We start from the raw sequence: 16,580 nt of genomic DNA on the forward strand, positions 1-16,580 counted from the left end.
GCTAAGCGAGATTTCTGTGTTCCACTCGTGTCAAATGACAGTGATGAAAATGGTGATGATGACGATGATGAGGATAAACAAAGAAACAATCATATTTCTCCCACCTTCTGAATAATCTCCTCTGTTGACTGATAGCTAGTTTGAGGATGGTGCAGCTTACTGTTGGCTTCAGATCACATTCAGACACCCATGGACCTCAAAAGCCTCGAAAAGTCCAGTGTTTTAATGAAGTTTATAATGAGAGCCTCTGTACTTTTAAAGTGTGAGTGACATCATAGTAGTTCCAGCTCTTTGAGTGTTTCTCATATATCCAGGTCGGGGGGGCTATAGTGGGTGAATAAGAACATCCATTTCCACGTCGATATGCTCCTAGTCCTTTTATAGCTGAATCTGGAATACAGGTTTACATTAAAGATGAATGAATGGGTGTGTCTGCCTGAGGGACTGTGAACAAAGAGGAAATTTCCTGGGTAGGGGTATAGGAGGGGGGAAAGGAGCAGGTGCAGTTCTGGAAAATTCCCTCAGGGCTGTGTTCCGTTGGAGGATAGCAGGCGGGTTTTGTCCTTGCCAGATCCCCTGCGTTGTAGCACACCCCCACTGCCTCCCTCTCCACGCTCCACCCTCTCACCACGGTCCCCGCCCCCTTCGGACCGGCGAGAGTTTTGGCGGGTAGGTGTGCCGGGGGGACGAGAGGAGAGCCCATTTTTCTCATCTGAGGAAAAGAGACAGAATATCAAGATATGCTACCATGGAAGTAATGTCCAATAAGTCTGAAATTACATCCCATTGCCTATTGTATCTTTGTCTCTATCCTCAGGAAAGGAATCCACCATCCTTTGCATTTACTAAACTGACCAAATTGTGCTAGACCACTTTCCCCTGATGGGACTCGCATTTGGACACAGCTGTCAACCGGCACATTATCCTGTCCTTCAGTCACACTGTGTCTTTGTCCTGAGCTGTATTTAAACACCTCACTCAGCTGAATCTCACTGTGACCGTGTCCCATGTATGTGTTTGAATTCAAGCAGCTGCCCCAAACATCTCCTACTCTGAAGTGAATTTTCTTCCTATGTAAGTACTTATTTTTCCTCTAAAAACAGTAGATTAGGTTTTATGGGACTGCATATATTGGCTAAGTTTTGGCAACCCTATTGAAGCAAATGCAGATGTTTTGGAAGGGCTCACCAGCTAGTGCCTGCACAGACGGCTGGTCATGGGTACAGAGCAGTTGGGCCTGAATGGTCTCAACCACCCTCTTAAACCTGCGACTTGGACCTATGACAAAATAGGTCAAAAATGGGTCCAGAACAGGTCCAAAACACGTCAGATGAAATACATCCCCCCCACCCCTCGACAGAATGACTCAGACCTCATTACAATGCATCAGTGTACACAATAGCAACGAAAATGTGTCTCTTTGTGTGTTTACGTACCTGATATGAGGGTAAAGGTGACACTGTAAATGCCACTCTCCCTCTTTCCTTCTCTTTCCCTCTCTCGCGCCCTCTCTCCTTCAGAAAAGGCAATGTCCACCTGAAATTTGACAGGCTTCTGGAAGACAGATGACCCCCCCGAGGATTTGTATTCCGCCCGGAAACTGGTCTGAGAAATTACACTGTGGCTCAGGGAGGGGATCTGGAGAAGAGAGACCACATGTTTAGGGACCGCCATTCTATGTGAGTTTTGCAAATAAGATCATCCTCCATGTGAGAAGAGGAGAGGAGAGATACTAACTGATAGAAAGGCATGGACAATGTCAGCTTTGATAGAACTGAGAGGCTTGTCTCTGATCACCACAAAAATCTGCTCCTCCTTCTCCAGACTGATAAAATTCCCAAACCAAGACTTCTTAGCCAGTCTACAGGGAACAGAAGACAGCATTAACACATGGGACTCTAAGGCACATTTCAATGCAAAAAACCACACAATCATTCCACCACTCCTATTGCTAATTACTCACTCTGGGCTTGATTCTGGGGTTAGACTGGACATGTCTTCTGATGTAGGAACTACAGAAACAGAAGTGAAACAATTCTGCTATGAGCACAGAAAAATGTTATGGGTGCTGTTAAAAACAGGTAAAGCATGCTTGTGGATACGCTGGATCCCATAATGCACATCTCACCTTGCAGCTTGCGGCGGTGGAAGCGAGGTGACCCCAGCAGGTTGTTCTTGAATGAGTTGAGGCGGGTCCTCCAGTGTGCGGAGCTGCTGGCAGCCATTCCGCTCCCTCCACCAGGGCTGGTGGGTGGGGTAAGAGACAGGGAGCCACCGCCCACACCGCCGCCCCCTTCGGCCCGTGAGGAGGAGGATGAGGAAGAGGAAGAGGGTGGGGTGGGAGGGGGGTGCTGCGGGTGATGCACGGGGGTCCCCAAAGGGGTGGTGAGCGGGGAATCCTGCGGGGTGACCTGCGGTACATGGGCAGAGTTAGGATAGATGGTCTTAGTGACAGACTTCAGGACGGAGGGGGCGGGGAAGAAGAAGAAGCGGGGGATGGGGGAGAGGAGCGGAGAGGGAGAGGGGGAGGAGGAAGGGGGCGTCTGCAGAGGAAGTGACTTCATGGACTGCAGGTGGGGTCGGTCGGAGGCCGCTTTGGAGGGCAGGGTCTGGGTTTTTGGGTCGGGCACGCGTTGGGTTGCCCGGGGTGCGGTGGCGCTTCCTGCTTTGGGGTCTTTGGACTGGGTGGTGACTTCTGATTGGCTGAACGTGAAAACTGGACTCTGACATGGCGGAAGAGAAAGGACAGAAGAATGGAGGGGGCAGAAGAATGGAGAGATGGAGAGAGCAATGGTGATGAAAGTTAATGAAAGCTATGGTTTATGATTAGCAAAGAACAGAGTTAAACTGACCATGAAACTGTGTTAGGAAAATGGTACGTTTGACCAGACCAAAAACAAATAGGTCCATGAAAACAGTCATTTGTTATTGTGTTTGCTGCAAGTTAATTGATTAGTGGTAAAAGATCAAGTGTGTGTGTGTGTGTGTGTGTGTGTGTGTGTGTGTGTGTGTGTGTGTGTGTGTGTGTGTGTGTGTGTGTGTGCATGTCTGAGTCAGCAGGGTACATGGCATGAATCATGACTCCAAATGGAACAGTATGAAGTAGACACATACTAACAAAACAGAGCAACTAACCGCAGTCAGGCTTAACTGCCCTTGACAAAGGACCAAAGCCAGAGTCAATCACTGTAATTCTCTAGTTCAGTGGTGTGGAGAAGCTGCTCTAGTGCATGTAGAGGAGTCAGTAACTTACTCTGGGGCTACTGAGGGGACTGGAGGAGAGTCCCGTGGAAGCACCGCTGACGGAGCGTGATCTGCCCAAACACAGAACAAAACAATGTTACAGTAAGACAGGACACTGCCCAAACACAGATCAAAACAGTGTTACAGTGAGACAGGACACTGCCCAAACACAGATCAAAACAGTGTTACAGTGAGACAGGACACTGCCCAAACACAGATCAAAACAGTGTTACAGTGAGACAGGACACTGCCCAAACACAGATCAAAACAGTGTTACAGTGAGACAGGACACTGCCCAAACACAGATCAAAACAGTGTTGCAGACAGAGAAAGGACATACACTGATCAAAACAGTGCTGCAGTGAGACAGAACACTGCCCAAAGACAGAACAAAACAGTGCTGCAGACAGAGACAGGACATACACAGATCAAAACAGTGTCACAGTGACAGGACACTGCCCAAACACAGATCAAAACAGTGCTGCAGTGAGACAGGACACTGCCCAAACACAGATCAAAACAGTGTCGCAGTGAGACAGGACACTGCCCAAACACAGAACTAAAAAGAGTGCTGCAGTGAGACAGGACACTGCCCAAACACAGAACTAAAAAGAGTGCTGCAGTGAGACAGGACACTGCCCAAACACAGATCAAAACAGTGTCGCAGTGAGACAGGACACTGCCCAAACACAGATCAAAACAGTGCAGCAGTAAGACAGGACACTGCCCAAACACAGATCAAAACAGTGCAGCAGTGAGACAGGACACTGCCCAAACACAGATCAAAACAGTGCAGCAGTGAGACAGGACACTGCCCAAACACAGATCAAAACAGTGCAGCAGTGAGACAGGACACTGCCCAAACACAGAACTAAAAAGAGTGCTGCAGTGAGACAGGACACAGAACAAAACAGCGCTGCAGTGAGACAGGACACAGAACAAAACAGCGCTGCAGTGAGACAGGACACAGAACAAAACAGCGCTGCAGTGAGACAGGACACAGAACAAAACAGTGCTGCAGTGAGACAGGACAGTAACATACATGGTGTTTCAGATGAGGAGACAACAATGAGGTAAAGAATTTTGACTACTGATATTTGTAAGTGCATGGTTCTTTTGAACCTGGAAATGTTTTTGTTGGTTTTTGCTGGACCACCTAGCCAGCCAGCCTAGAAGTTTAGAGTTGAGCTAGAGTTAGAGGTGAAAGTTAGATAGTTAAGATGTGCTGTTTGTGTGGGTGTGTCTGCTTGCTTCAAATAAAAAGCTAAGTAAAGTGGTGCAAGGATGTGCGAGTTTGTTTCTAACAACATAGCTACTGGCCAAACTTCTCGATCATTATGTCATTTACTTTCACAAAGATAGAGAATGTTGGATATAGTTATTTCAATATTCCAACATTTTAAAATAATGTGGGATGTTTGTGACAACATAAATAGTGATATAATAATTATTAAGCATATATATTAGTATATAATAATAATGTATAATTATAACTAATAGTAATATCATTGTTATTAATTCAGCCTGTTCCACTTTGTGCAGTGTGAAAAATAATATACATGTTTGCCATTAGACAAACACAAGCCACTTTCAGGAAGTCAACAGGCATATTCATGAGTTAGTGAGCTACATAACTGTCATGATTGGTCCCTTCTTGCTTCCATGTTCCATGATTTCCTTGTCATGTTTCTTTCTCCATTTCGTTCCAGTCCTTGTTTTGGTTTTCACCGTTCATGATTTGCACCTGCGCCTTGTGTTCATTAGTTCATGTATTTAGACCCTATCTTGTTCCCAATGTCTTGGTTTTTTTAAGCCTTCGTTTATGTTAGCCCATGTGTTATTCTAACTGTTTGCTTATCATTACTACCATGTGTTATAGCCTGCTTCCCCTGTTTGCCTTTGTGTGTTTTTGGTTTGTTTATCATGTATCCTTGTACTCTCCGTAATGACTCAATGACCCTGGACCATTATAACGACTCTGAATCTAGATTTGCCCCCAATAAATCTCACTCTTCTCTGCACATGCGTCCACCCCCTTACCACTCACCGTTACAATAACAAGACACATTTTACCATATCAACTATGTGTCAGCCACTGCATTCAAGCAGTTTGGTGAAAAACCTGCTCTGTAATTATCTTATTTTCCCCAGGCTTTATGGTCTTTTTATATTCCACACCACTGCCACAGCATAAACAAGCAATCCTATTTAACATTTATTGCAAGCTGTGGTTATAACTAACTAAGTACAGAGTGGACTAATATTTTTGGCCCTCTACACAGCATATTAGCTTGCCAGATAGCAAGCCTCTTGAAACCAAGGCACAAAACTCTTCAATTCTCTCGCATTTCCGAGCTTTTCAGATGCCGTAGAGTGGATCCTTGTTTTGTTATTGAAAGTTGCTGTGCAGTGGATGGTGGTCTGGTGAAACCAGGATCATTTATATATTCATCCACACTAAAATGGTGTTTTATACCCCTGAAAACACATATTTTCAAATCAGTTCTCCAAACTGTGATATGCTGAAAATGCAGCTTTGGTGTTGGTAGTGTGGACAAGGGAAAGGTAGCTTTTAGAAAACACTTATTTACAGTGGTCATCTGACCACTTTTATTTTCAGGGGATCTGGAGCAGGAATGTGCAGCTGTCAAATCTGCAGCAATTACACGATGCAATCATGTCAACATGGATCCAAAGTTTAAAAGAATGTTTCCAACATCTTGTGGGGAATCCATAACACAAAGAATCAAGGAGGTTCAGACAACAAATGGGGTCCTACCCAGTATTGTAACGGATGCCCGAGTGCCGCAGGGTGTGGAACAGGACGCACAGACTCCCTCAACTTTGTGCAACATTTAATGACATTGAACACATAGGAAAATGGTGGCACTCACACGTAACATTAATAGTGAACATAAACACAATTAACGCTAAGCATTAACATAGGCTAGGCAAACAAATATAATGGCTACACAAACCTGGTACGCAGCTTGCCGTACCACGTGACTCTTGGGGTGGGGGGGTGGGTAGCGTCGTAACAAGTATAAGTACTGGGTTTCTAACACAGTGGTCAGTGTTAACACTAGTTAGTTGACCAGCCAACAGCTAATTGTTTAAATTATGCAGCAGTCTCTGATAACATTGAATTAATTGACATTAGCCTGTGTTACTTGCTAGCTGAAAATCACTGTTACAATTTTGGAATAAGCAAAAAAAAAATGGTTTTATGGTATTATGTTTGCCTGCATCCCTAGTACCCTTTGGAATTTAGATCTCTCTACTTACAATACAGACATATTCATGTAGTAATTTCCATCAAGATAAATTAAAGAGACCTAATCTGTATTTTATCTTACAGTATTTTCAAGAACCTACTCAGTAACATTATCAGTACTTTCATCATTCGTCATTACAATTTTTGTTACCAAAATTAACACTGACCATCTATATCTGTGTGCGTGCTTGTGTGCACGTGTGTGCTTGCGCATATGTATGTGTATGTGTGTGTGTCCGTACCTCTGGCTGTGTGCGGAGTTGTCCAGGGCCCTGCGGGGTGGGGAGGGAGATCCCTGCTCTGTCACACTCAGCACCTCTAGGCTCTTCCTCTCCGGCCGACAACGGCCATGACGGCTCAGCATGGGTGAGTCCACACGTTTACGCGGAGGATCTGAGACACATGCACACACACACACACACACACACACGTATCCATACTCTGTACCTCATACATTTACATTTACATCTACATGTACAGCATTTGGCAGTCGCCCTTATGCAGAGCGACTTACAGAAGTGCTTTGGAGTCTCTATAAAATACACATTCTCATGTGATAGTAGGTCCGTGTTAAGAATACTATCAAATCCTTTGCTCGAGTGGAAACAGTAAATGGTTTTTGTGCATATTTATGTGCTCAGTGACTTAGCGAAGAGGGGAGTCTTAAGTCTTCATTTGAAGACTGCCAGTCACTCAGTTGTACAGACAGCCAGGGGAAGTTCAGTTCATCACCTGGATGCCAGGACAGAGAAGAGTCTTGGTGCGTGTCTTCTTTAGTGCAAGCTCACTATGTCTGCGTGAGCCTCAAAGCCTGAACGTTTGCTAACAAAGTATAAGAATGCTTTTCTGACAGTGATAAGCACCTCCTCCATATGATTATGCTCATGGACTTACATGTATGTTGGATGACTTTAGTCTTTCGTTACGCAGAGACTGAAGTCTGGGATAAAGACCCTGAGGAAAATACCCCCTTTTAGCTGTCCATTCCCAAACTCCCTTCCACTCTTTGGGACCCCATCTACCCTTCTCCTCTCTATGTGAGTTTTGGCTTCTGCAGATCACGTTTAAAAATACCAGATGTGGTCATTGAAAATGTTCCACTGGCAGAGTGTTGACCCTACCTGTAACATGCTTCATGAGACTTTACTGCATTTCCTGCAAATACCTAACTGGCGGTATGTTTGGTATATGACCTTTGACCCAGCCTTCTGGTCCACATAAAACCGTGCACCAGTCAACTTGTCTCACAAATCACGCCCTTATGTCCCTGCACTCACAACTATGTTACCTCCAGAACTACAGATGGACGTACTTCTTCAGTGGCTGCATGTGTCAGCCTAGGCAGACAGAGCTCCCACCTCTGCTTACTCAGCAACTTCCATCTTTAATCTTTCTTTGATTGGTCAGTAATGTGATGTGTGGTTTTGTATTTTCTCTCTTATGAATTGTCATTTTTTATTAGTAGTAGACAAGTAACTTCTAAATATGTCTTGTCGTTTTCGTTATTTGAATATCATCCACTTAAATATCATCCACTCACTCAATTGGGGGTATGCTCTTACATAGGGTGGTGTGTCATATGTTGTCATAGCAACATCTGCTCTCTCACCAATATCATTTCTGGGAGGAAGGTCCTCATCCTCATAACTGGGGTAGCGCTCCTTCCTGTCCAGCAGCAAATAGTAGATCATCTTCTCCTGATTTTCTCTGAGAGACAGGGAGAGAGGGAGACAGAAACAGAAAGAGAGAGCAAGAGAGAGTTGAGAGGGAGGAAGTGACAGTGCTATAACAATCTATGATGTTATAATATGTGCATTTCCCATTTCACCTTGATTTCCTATTTGTGGAGACTATGGAGACTAAGCAATGTTGTGAAAAAGGTGATGTCATGCCAGGTGTCACCAGGTTAAATATCTTAAAATTGAAGATGTGATAATAAAATTATAGCCATCAAGGAATGAACACAAAAAAAAACTTTCAGAGCACAGTGTTACACACCCACATTAGTTTTAGATTCCCTTTTCTTAACCAACTAAATGTTTACAGTGATCCATGGGCTTGACTGTCTAACAGTTACCATGGCACCATAGCCGTGTGTGTAGACATAAACACAGACTCACTCTTCACACTGAAGGTCCCGGGTGAGTTTCACGCGATCTCTGAAGCAGCCCAGAGAGTGCATGCTTTCCAGTACATCAGGATCCAGCTCTGTCAAAGACAGAATCCTCCTCACACACACCCGCCTCGGAGGGGGCCGCTCGGGACATGGCTCATTCCTGCCCCCCCTGAGGGTAGGAGGTGGGTAGTGAGAGGGGGAGAAAGAGAGGAAGAGAGGTATAGTGTGAGTGAGAGATAGAGAGAGAGAGAGAGAGAGAGAGAGAGAGAGAGAGAGAGAGAGAGAGAAAGAGAGAAAGAGAGAAATATATAGTATGTGTATACTGGTACTATAAACTTAAATATTAGTCCATAGCTTCCATAAACAAACTTGGAACATGTCACTACATGTCAGAACAAATGTAATACCAAACTCAAAGGTAACTATAACTGTAACTATATATCTGCAATCTACATATGCAAACTTCAGAAACATACAGGTGTAGTCAGTACTTACTGATACCAGGGGTGTTTTTGTATTGCTTCCAGCTGTGAATAGACAAACAATAGAGTTCTTAAACATACATCATATATATTGCACAGTCACAAAGTGTGTTTTGTGTCTGTGTGTGTCTGTGTTTGTGTGTGTTTGTTTGATGAATGTATATGTATGTGTGTGTGTGTGTATATGTGTGTGTGAGAGTGTGTGTTTGATGAATGTGTGTGTGTGTGTGTGTGTGTCTGATGAATGTATGTGTATATGCGTGTGTGAGAGTGTGTGTTTGATGAATGTGTGTGTGTGTGTGTGTGTGTGCGTGTGTGTACTCGCGAGTGTGCCAGTACCGTGAGGCGTTTCTCGGGGTCCACCTCAATCATACCCCTCAGGAGGGCCTGGCAGTCCGGTGGGATGAAGTGGGGCATGTGGAACACACCACTCTTCACCTTCTCCAGCAGCTGCCGCAGGTTATCATGGTCAAAGGGCAATGCTCCCTGCAGGGGTCAGGGGTCAGAGGCCAAACACTCCTACACTCATTCTGTAAAACTAATGTGTCAGCTGGAGCCATTTGGACCAAGTTCATAAGCACATACATATGTTAGAGAGAAAGTAGAAGCAGTCATAAAGGGACATGTTAGACTGAGATGAGAGAGAGGAGAGAGAGAGGGGCGAGAGAGGGGAGAGATGAGAGAAAGAAGACAGAGGAGAGAGGAGAGAGAGATGAGAGGAGAGAGAGAGATGAGAAAGAGGGGAGAGATGAAAGATGAGAGAGAGAAGACAGAGGAGAGAGATGAGAGAGGGGAGAGATGAGAGAGAGAAGACAGAGGAGAGAGAGGAGAGAGAGGGGAGAGAGATGAGAGAAAGAAGACAGAGGAGAGAGGGGGAGAGAGGGGAGAGATGAGAGAGATGAGAGAGAGAGAGATGAGAGAGAGGGGAGAGATGAGAGAGGAGATGAAAGATGAGAGAGAGAAGACAGAGGAGAGAGAGGAGAGAGAGAGTGGAGAGAGATGAGAGAAAGAAGACAGAGGAGAGAGAGGGGAGAGAGGGGAGAGATGAGAGAGGAGAGCTGCCCACTCACCACCAGCAGAGCAAAAAGGATGACCCCACAGCTCCACACATCCGCCCTGCGGCCATCATACTTCTCCCCCTACCCCAGCACAACACACATCTGTTACACACACTTCCTCTCTTCCCCTCACACACACACACCTCCCGCTTTAACAAAAGTGTTTACTTAAAAACCACCTCATAGGTGTACAATTAGCGTTCACGACCTATGCAGTGACGTGCACATTGTGTGTTAGCTTTCTTTCAGCTTTACATCAACATGTCATCAACCTAGTAGAGACACAGACAAGCTTAATCACCAGAGAGCCTGATGAGCTCCTACCAAGTCAGGTCAGACCTCCTGATAAGCACCTACCTAATCCAGCCCCTGTACCACATCCATGCCAGAGTCAATGCTGTACTGAGAATGATCTGCCACCCAAATAGTATCTGATTCAGCGGTAGTGCTGTGACCAATTTGTCATTAATGGGAAAGAATCTTGCTGGCAAACTGCACATGCCAACAGACAAGGGTCATAGTACAGTATATAACTGCAAACTTATAAAATACACCTGTAAGAATGGTAGGTGCAAGGCAGGTGTTTCTAAATGCAGTGGGTGGTGAGTGTTCACGACTGTATATAATATTAAAATTAAAGACAAATATGCATGTAAAGTCCTGCTTGAGACTGGAGTGCAAGTAAGCACTGATTCCAGTTAAGCAACAGATGAAGGGGTGGTCTTACCCTAATGACCTCAGGGCACGCATAATGAGGAGATCTGAAATTACATAACACACAGCATGAGTGCCATTTCAGGTGTAACATTTTATTTGGCAGCCCCGGCATGGCCACACCCCCATTAGGTCGCACGCACAGAAAACTCACCCACAGCTGGTCTCCAGCAGACTGTCCCCCACCTGCAGAGAAGCCATGCCAAAGTCAGCAACCCTGATATTATTCTTTTCATCCAGCAGGAGGTTCTCTGGCTTCAGATCTCTATGACTGAGAGAGAGAGAGAGAGAGAGAGAGAGAGAAAGCCAGATAGAAAGGGAGAAAAAGGAAGGAACAGAGACAGATAGAGAGACAGACAGAGGGAAAACAGTTCAGTATAGAAGATGAGTGACAGAGAGAAAAGGTGGTAACTAGAAAAGTGTAAAGGAAAAAGAAAAATGATCAAACATAAAATGAATGTGCGTGAAAATGCTGGATCTGTACTCTCTACTGGTAGCCTTGTTTCTATAGATGAGCCCAGTAATTCCATATAAAAGTGGAATTGTTTCATTAACATGGTGCATGGTGTAAGAAAACTTTAACAAATGTTAAACATCCCTTCAAATCTGTCACATGCTGTAATGCAGAACATCATTATGAACAAAGACACAAAAATCTAATGAAAAAATAATGCTTACAGATTATCGGTTTAATAAAACCTCGCATCTCGCATGATTATATTCTGGATTTTTTTCAGCAAATAAATTAGAGTTAGTTGCATCAATTAGTAGTAGTGAGATTACCAATTCCAATTAAACAATATTACATAAAATAAATTTGCATGCACACTTCACAAACAAATTTTTTTAATAAGAACAATTAAACACAGACCAGGTCTTAAATGCAGCAGGTCTTATTTGTAGCATCTAGACACTGCTGAGATCTTTGTAAGAAAGGTTTTTATGTGCTGGATTTACCATATGGAGTGACTGTGGCAGAAGTCCAGAGCTGAGATGATTTGTCTGAAGAACTTTCTGGCCTCTTTAGGAGTCAGTCTGCCTTTCTTCACCAGGTAGTCAAAGAGCTCACCACCAGATACATGCTCCAACACTAGATACCTGAGACAGAGAGAGAGAGAGAGAGAGAGAGAGAGAGAGAGAGAGAGAGAGAGAGAGAGAGAGAGAGAGAGAGAGAGAGGAGGCAAAAGAAAGTTACAGAAAGCAAGTAAAAGAGAAGGGGAGGGAGAGCAGATGGAGGAGTGAGAGAGAGTGAGGGAGACAGGGAGACATACCACAAGGTTCCAGTAATGCACAGACAACATACAATCATACAAATTTACATGCATGAACACATGCTTAAAATCATAAGTATATATCCATACACATGCACACACACATCACACACACACATACCCACGAAGAACAGGTGTTTATATTTCTACTTACAGGTACTTGTTGTTCTCATACACGTCGTGAAGCTTAAGAACATGGGGATGCTCGATTAGTTTCAGAATGGCTATCTCTCTCTCCACCTGCCAGTATGGTGGGTGCAGAAGAGGATGGAGAGTGACGAGGGAAGAGGAAAAATAGAGAAAGCAACTACGTTGAGTGCACAGAATAACAAAGAAAGCTGAGAATGTCAGGACCACGTTTGTATTCTCAGATTTGCAAATTACTTTTAATTCCAGCAAAATATACACAGACAAAGCAGAAGTTAGTATTAATGTGTAGGCGCACGCGCGCGCGTGTGTGTGTGTGTATGTGTGTGTGTGTGTGTGTGTGTGTGTTCATAACCCCTACCTTCATTAGAACTGATTCTGATAGCTTCTCTCTGTTCACTATTTTTATAGCCACCTTCTGTCCTGTAATGCAGTGAATTCCCAGCTTCACCAGGCCTGATGAAAAAACCACAGAATCCATTCTTTAATCAGTATGCTTCTTATTACTGACTTCCCAAACTGTTTCATACACATTTTTACAGAGGACATTGGATACTGAGTCTGTACAACACAACTCATTCATTCATCATCTTCTAAATTGCTTAATCCAATCAGGTTCGCAGGGGACCAGAGCCTATCCTGGAATCACAGGGCAGAAGGTGGGAACGAATATTGGACAGGGCACGAATCACAGAGTACACGCACACACACCAGGCACATGCACCCACACACCCAGCCAATTTAGAGAGACCTAGCATGCACGCCTTTGGTACATAGGAAGACAGTGGAGTAGCTGGATGAACCTCACGCAAGCACAGTGTTAGATACCCAGATGAACCTCACGCAAGCACAGTGTGAGATACCCAGATGAACCTCACGCAAGCACAGTATGAGATACCCAGATGAACCTCACGCAAGCACAGTGTGAGATACACAGATGAACCTCACACAGGCACAGTGTAAACATGCAAACTCTAGCCATTGAGAAACCAGGCCAGGAATCGAACCCGGATCACTGGAGTTGCTCGGGAGCTGCTACAGTCTGCACATAAATACTTCAAAAGCTTCAATACAAGTGTCACATAAATACTTCAAAAGCTTCAACACAAGTGTCACATAAATACTTCATATTCTGAAGGGTCCCATCCTCCACTCCTTCACTCCTCTTCCCATAACAATGCACACACATCACTTTCAAAAGTGTTTCATGAGAAACAGATGAACTTTACTGTAATCGTGGGTTACACATGACCCCACATGTACTAATATAACCTGATCCAGGTCCTGACCATGTTGTTTGCCAAACAGAACCTCAATGTTTAAAAAAGCCACAATCTGGTACTCCCAGAACTGTCACGCTGCTAATATGGCCCACTACACGCATACTGTCATTCACTCGACTGCTGAAAGTAATTCCATACAGGCCAAAAAGTAATATTCCTTATCGTCAGCTAAATTCCACAACACGCCACACGCTGACTGCAATTGTACAGTATGGTTTCAATAAAACACCACAAGGGGTTTGGCCATTAGAAGCATTCATGAAGATGAAATACAATTTTTCATTTAAGCAGTGCTTTGCCACGCAGTTATGACTGAATAAATGAATGAGGATCAGATCTTACAGTCAACTACGCCTATATGCTGCTACCTGTACGCCCCGCCAGTTAGTCCTCCTGCAAACTATATTGTTTGATTTCTCACAAATCTATTCATGCATTAAAGGTTTGAACTTTAATTGTAATCTGCTTAATCATATTCGTTAATACTGAAATTTAATAGAGGCGGTACCAGTGATGCGTTCTTACCTGTCTGGCCTTTGCCCAGCGTCTTCTCCAGACGAAAGGGCCCTACGTACTGAGCCGGCTGACTCCCCGACAACTCCTTACTGGACATTTCGTTCAAATTCGGTTTTTATAGGGCAACACAATGCAGAGTTCACTGTATTTTCAAAATAAATCCACGACCGTCTGTCCTGCGCACGGAAGCGTACCGCCGTAACGACATTACAGACGGACGGCTCGCGATTATTCAGGGAAAGCTGGACGCTGTAGTCGCGAGATCAGTGGCCTACTCTCAAGCCCCTGCGCCGGCCTGTTCGCAGTCCATGGAAATAATTTGGTAAATATTTTAAATCAAATCTGGTTTTCCCGGACGCCGTAGTCCAAATTGCAAGTGATAAGGCAAACAGAAAGGCAAAATTACAGTTCCGAGTAAAAGTAGAGCCTGTTAAAGAGATGGAAAATAATACAGGAGACACCTTTGTGCTATATTTCATCAAACTGTAAGGCGATATAATAGGACTAGATTGAACGATTTAGATAAACCTGGTGAAGAACATTTGTAGATATTGTGGGAAATAGCTATAGGTTAATCGTTTAAAACGACAGAGGGCAGCTAATGTAGCGATAAACTGGTGAAATCAATAGTTGTTCAAATTACTTTCGCTAAACAAAGGGCGCATTTTTGTAGATCGTTTTAGTCGCGGGACACTGTGGAGTCACTAATTCAAATATCGCTAATACTATATTGGATATGATGGCTGACCTAGTTATTGACAAGCTGATCATATCACCCTAAGCGAAAAGCCTGTCATCTAATAGATAGTACCTTATCCATCTTTGACACCTCCAAATGTGTTCCGTCTCTTTTCCTTTTAACAATGCCAACAGCCCCACTCCAGGAAATAACTGAATTAGAAAGGAGATGTGCGTTATGGGCATCTAATACACCCCGGTTTATTCCAGGCCTCGCATCCGGAAATAGAGGAAAATAGTAATGTAGAAGACAACCACCCTATCGGCACTGGCGCAGACAAACATGGATTGCTCGTTCGGCAATCTATCCACTTCGAGGTGTCCAAAAACCGTCAGGTCTATTTAGACCTGTTCTGCGGGAACACTTTGACTAGAAAATGTTTCTCCGAGTGAAAGCAGCATCTCGGTATCTGGAACTGGCGTAGTAGCCTCCTCTCCCCTTTCTCCCTCTGTCTCTCCCTCCCTCCCTCGCAGCTTATGTGCATATCACAGCATCTCCTCTCGGGCTCTTCCTCGCGGAGTCGCGGTCGCAAATCTCGATCCGGTGTTTTTTTTATTGCCCTGCTACGTTCAGTTCAAATGCGTCGTGTCCGAGTCGCACGTCTCACTCCTTCTGACAGTGCTCTTTTTTTTTTCATCGCTCTTCGTCTCTCTTCCTTCTCCCCATCCGATACGAGCAGCATCAGCATCCGGGTTTCTCTCGGCCCGTGTTCCCCTCCCTTCGCGATGCCCAGTGAACCAGTAAAGGCGCCGCTCAGCCCCATACCCTGTGCACCCTCCCTACTAACCAGCGACGCTGATGGATGAGATCATCCTGCTCAGTGTTCGAGCTATTTGTCTCTTAGCATTGATTGGCACGACGCATTTACTTATTTTTACGTAGTTATTCGGAATATTATGACAGTCCTACCAGTCCTGAATGAGATGAGCTAATTGAGCAAGCCTAAGTCATCGGTAAAAATAAATAAATAAATACATTTTTAAAAAAGCATAATAAAGGCTACTGTGTGTGTGTCTTTGTGTTTGTGTGTGTGTGAGAGAGAGAGAGAGAGAGAGAGAGAGAGAGAGAGAGAGAGAGAGCGTGAGCGCACTGTTTGACCCTCTTGAGCCATTCATGGAGTGCAAATGCAATAAACCACTGGGCGCATACTGTTCTCGCTCAAGCGCCGAAATTCCGTGGTGCGGCATTTTATCCGCATGCCACGGTTCTGCGCACGACCTCTAGGTGGCAGCAGACACACGGACTTCTATCTGTGTTTAATGAAACACTCTTATAGAGAGTAAGACACAAAAGTAAAGCTTTTGAAAATATGCTCTTTATCTGAGACATATTTGATAGTCTTGTTTTGTCTGCCAGTGCTATTAATACAGCAATTTGATTTCAGACAACAGGAGGCATAACTCTCAACACTAACAATTTTCAAAAATAACATGTTTAATTGTTGTCATTTAAAGTTTAACAATAAGCAAATTTGCCTGGAAAAATGTTTATTTTTTAATTTCAACATTTAAAGATGCAAAAATATTTCAATAATAATTTAGGATCAGTAGTTTTGGGACTATCATATTGTCTACCACTGCAGTTTGAGAAAAGTATTCTGAAGAAAAACAAATGTGTTTCCACTTAATAAAAGAAACCAAAAAAATAAAACTGGATTTATATTATGAACTGCTTTGTTGATCCTTACTCAACAAACAAGTCTTCAAAATGGACACTTCTCAGACCTGTATTTTGTAT

The 16,580-nt window shown here is 44.0% G+C and overlaps 1 protein-coding gene across 2 annotated transcripts; it reads right to left on the bottom strand.

The window, feature by feature from the left end:
• Window positions 1–208: 208 nt before the first annotated feature.
• Window positions 209–15,532, bottom strand: si:dkey-16p21.7 (serine/threonine-protein kinase BRSK1). 2 transcript variants are annotated; one of them, XM_027014724.2, is made up of 19 exons: window positions 14,114–15,532; window positions 12,667–12,761; window positions 12,313–12,398; window positions 11,845–11,985; window positions 11,042–11,158; window positions 10,901–10,934; window positions 10,186–10,254; window positions 9,455–9,601; window positions 9,129–9,160; window positions 8,638–8,802; window positions 8,127–8,224; window positions 6,760–6,910; window positions 3,254–3,314; window positions 2,129–2,411; window positions 1,964–2,012; window positions 1,738–1,861; window positions 1,437–1,638; window positions 1,189–1,278; window positions 209–712 (listed from the first exon to the last, which is right to left on the bottom strand). In XM_027014724.2, exons 1-19 carry the CDS (start codon window positions 14,199–14,201, stop codon window positions 522–524), a joined length of 2,223 nt encoding a protein of 740 aa, XP_026870525.2. In that variant the 5' UTR covers window positions 14,202–15,532; the 3' UTR covers window positions 209–521. The 2 variants fall into 2 exon arrangements, with proteins under 2 accessions (XP_026870525.2, XP_035386310.1); XM_035530417.1 differs by having other exon boundaries at window positions 2,129–2,723.
• Between the last annotated feature and the right edge of the window lie 1,048 nt (window positions 15,533–16,580).

This window comes from Electrophorus electricus, chromosome 1 (genome assembly GCF_013358815.1).
Source record: "Electrophorus electricus isolate fEleEle1 chromosome 1, fEleEle1.pri, whole genome shotgun sequence".
In the NCBI taxonomy this organism is placed as follows: domain Eukaryota; kingdom Metazoa; phylum Chordata; class Actinopteri; order Gymnotiformes; family Gymnotidae; genus Electrophorus; species Electrophorus electricus.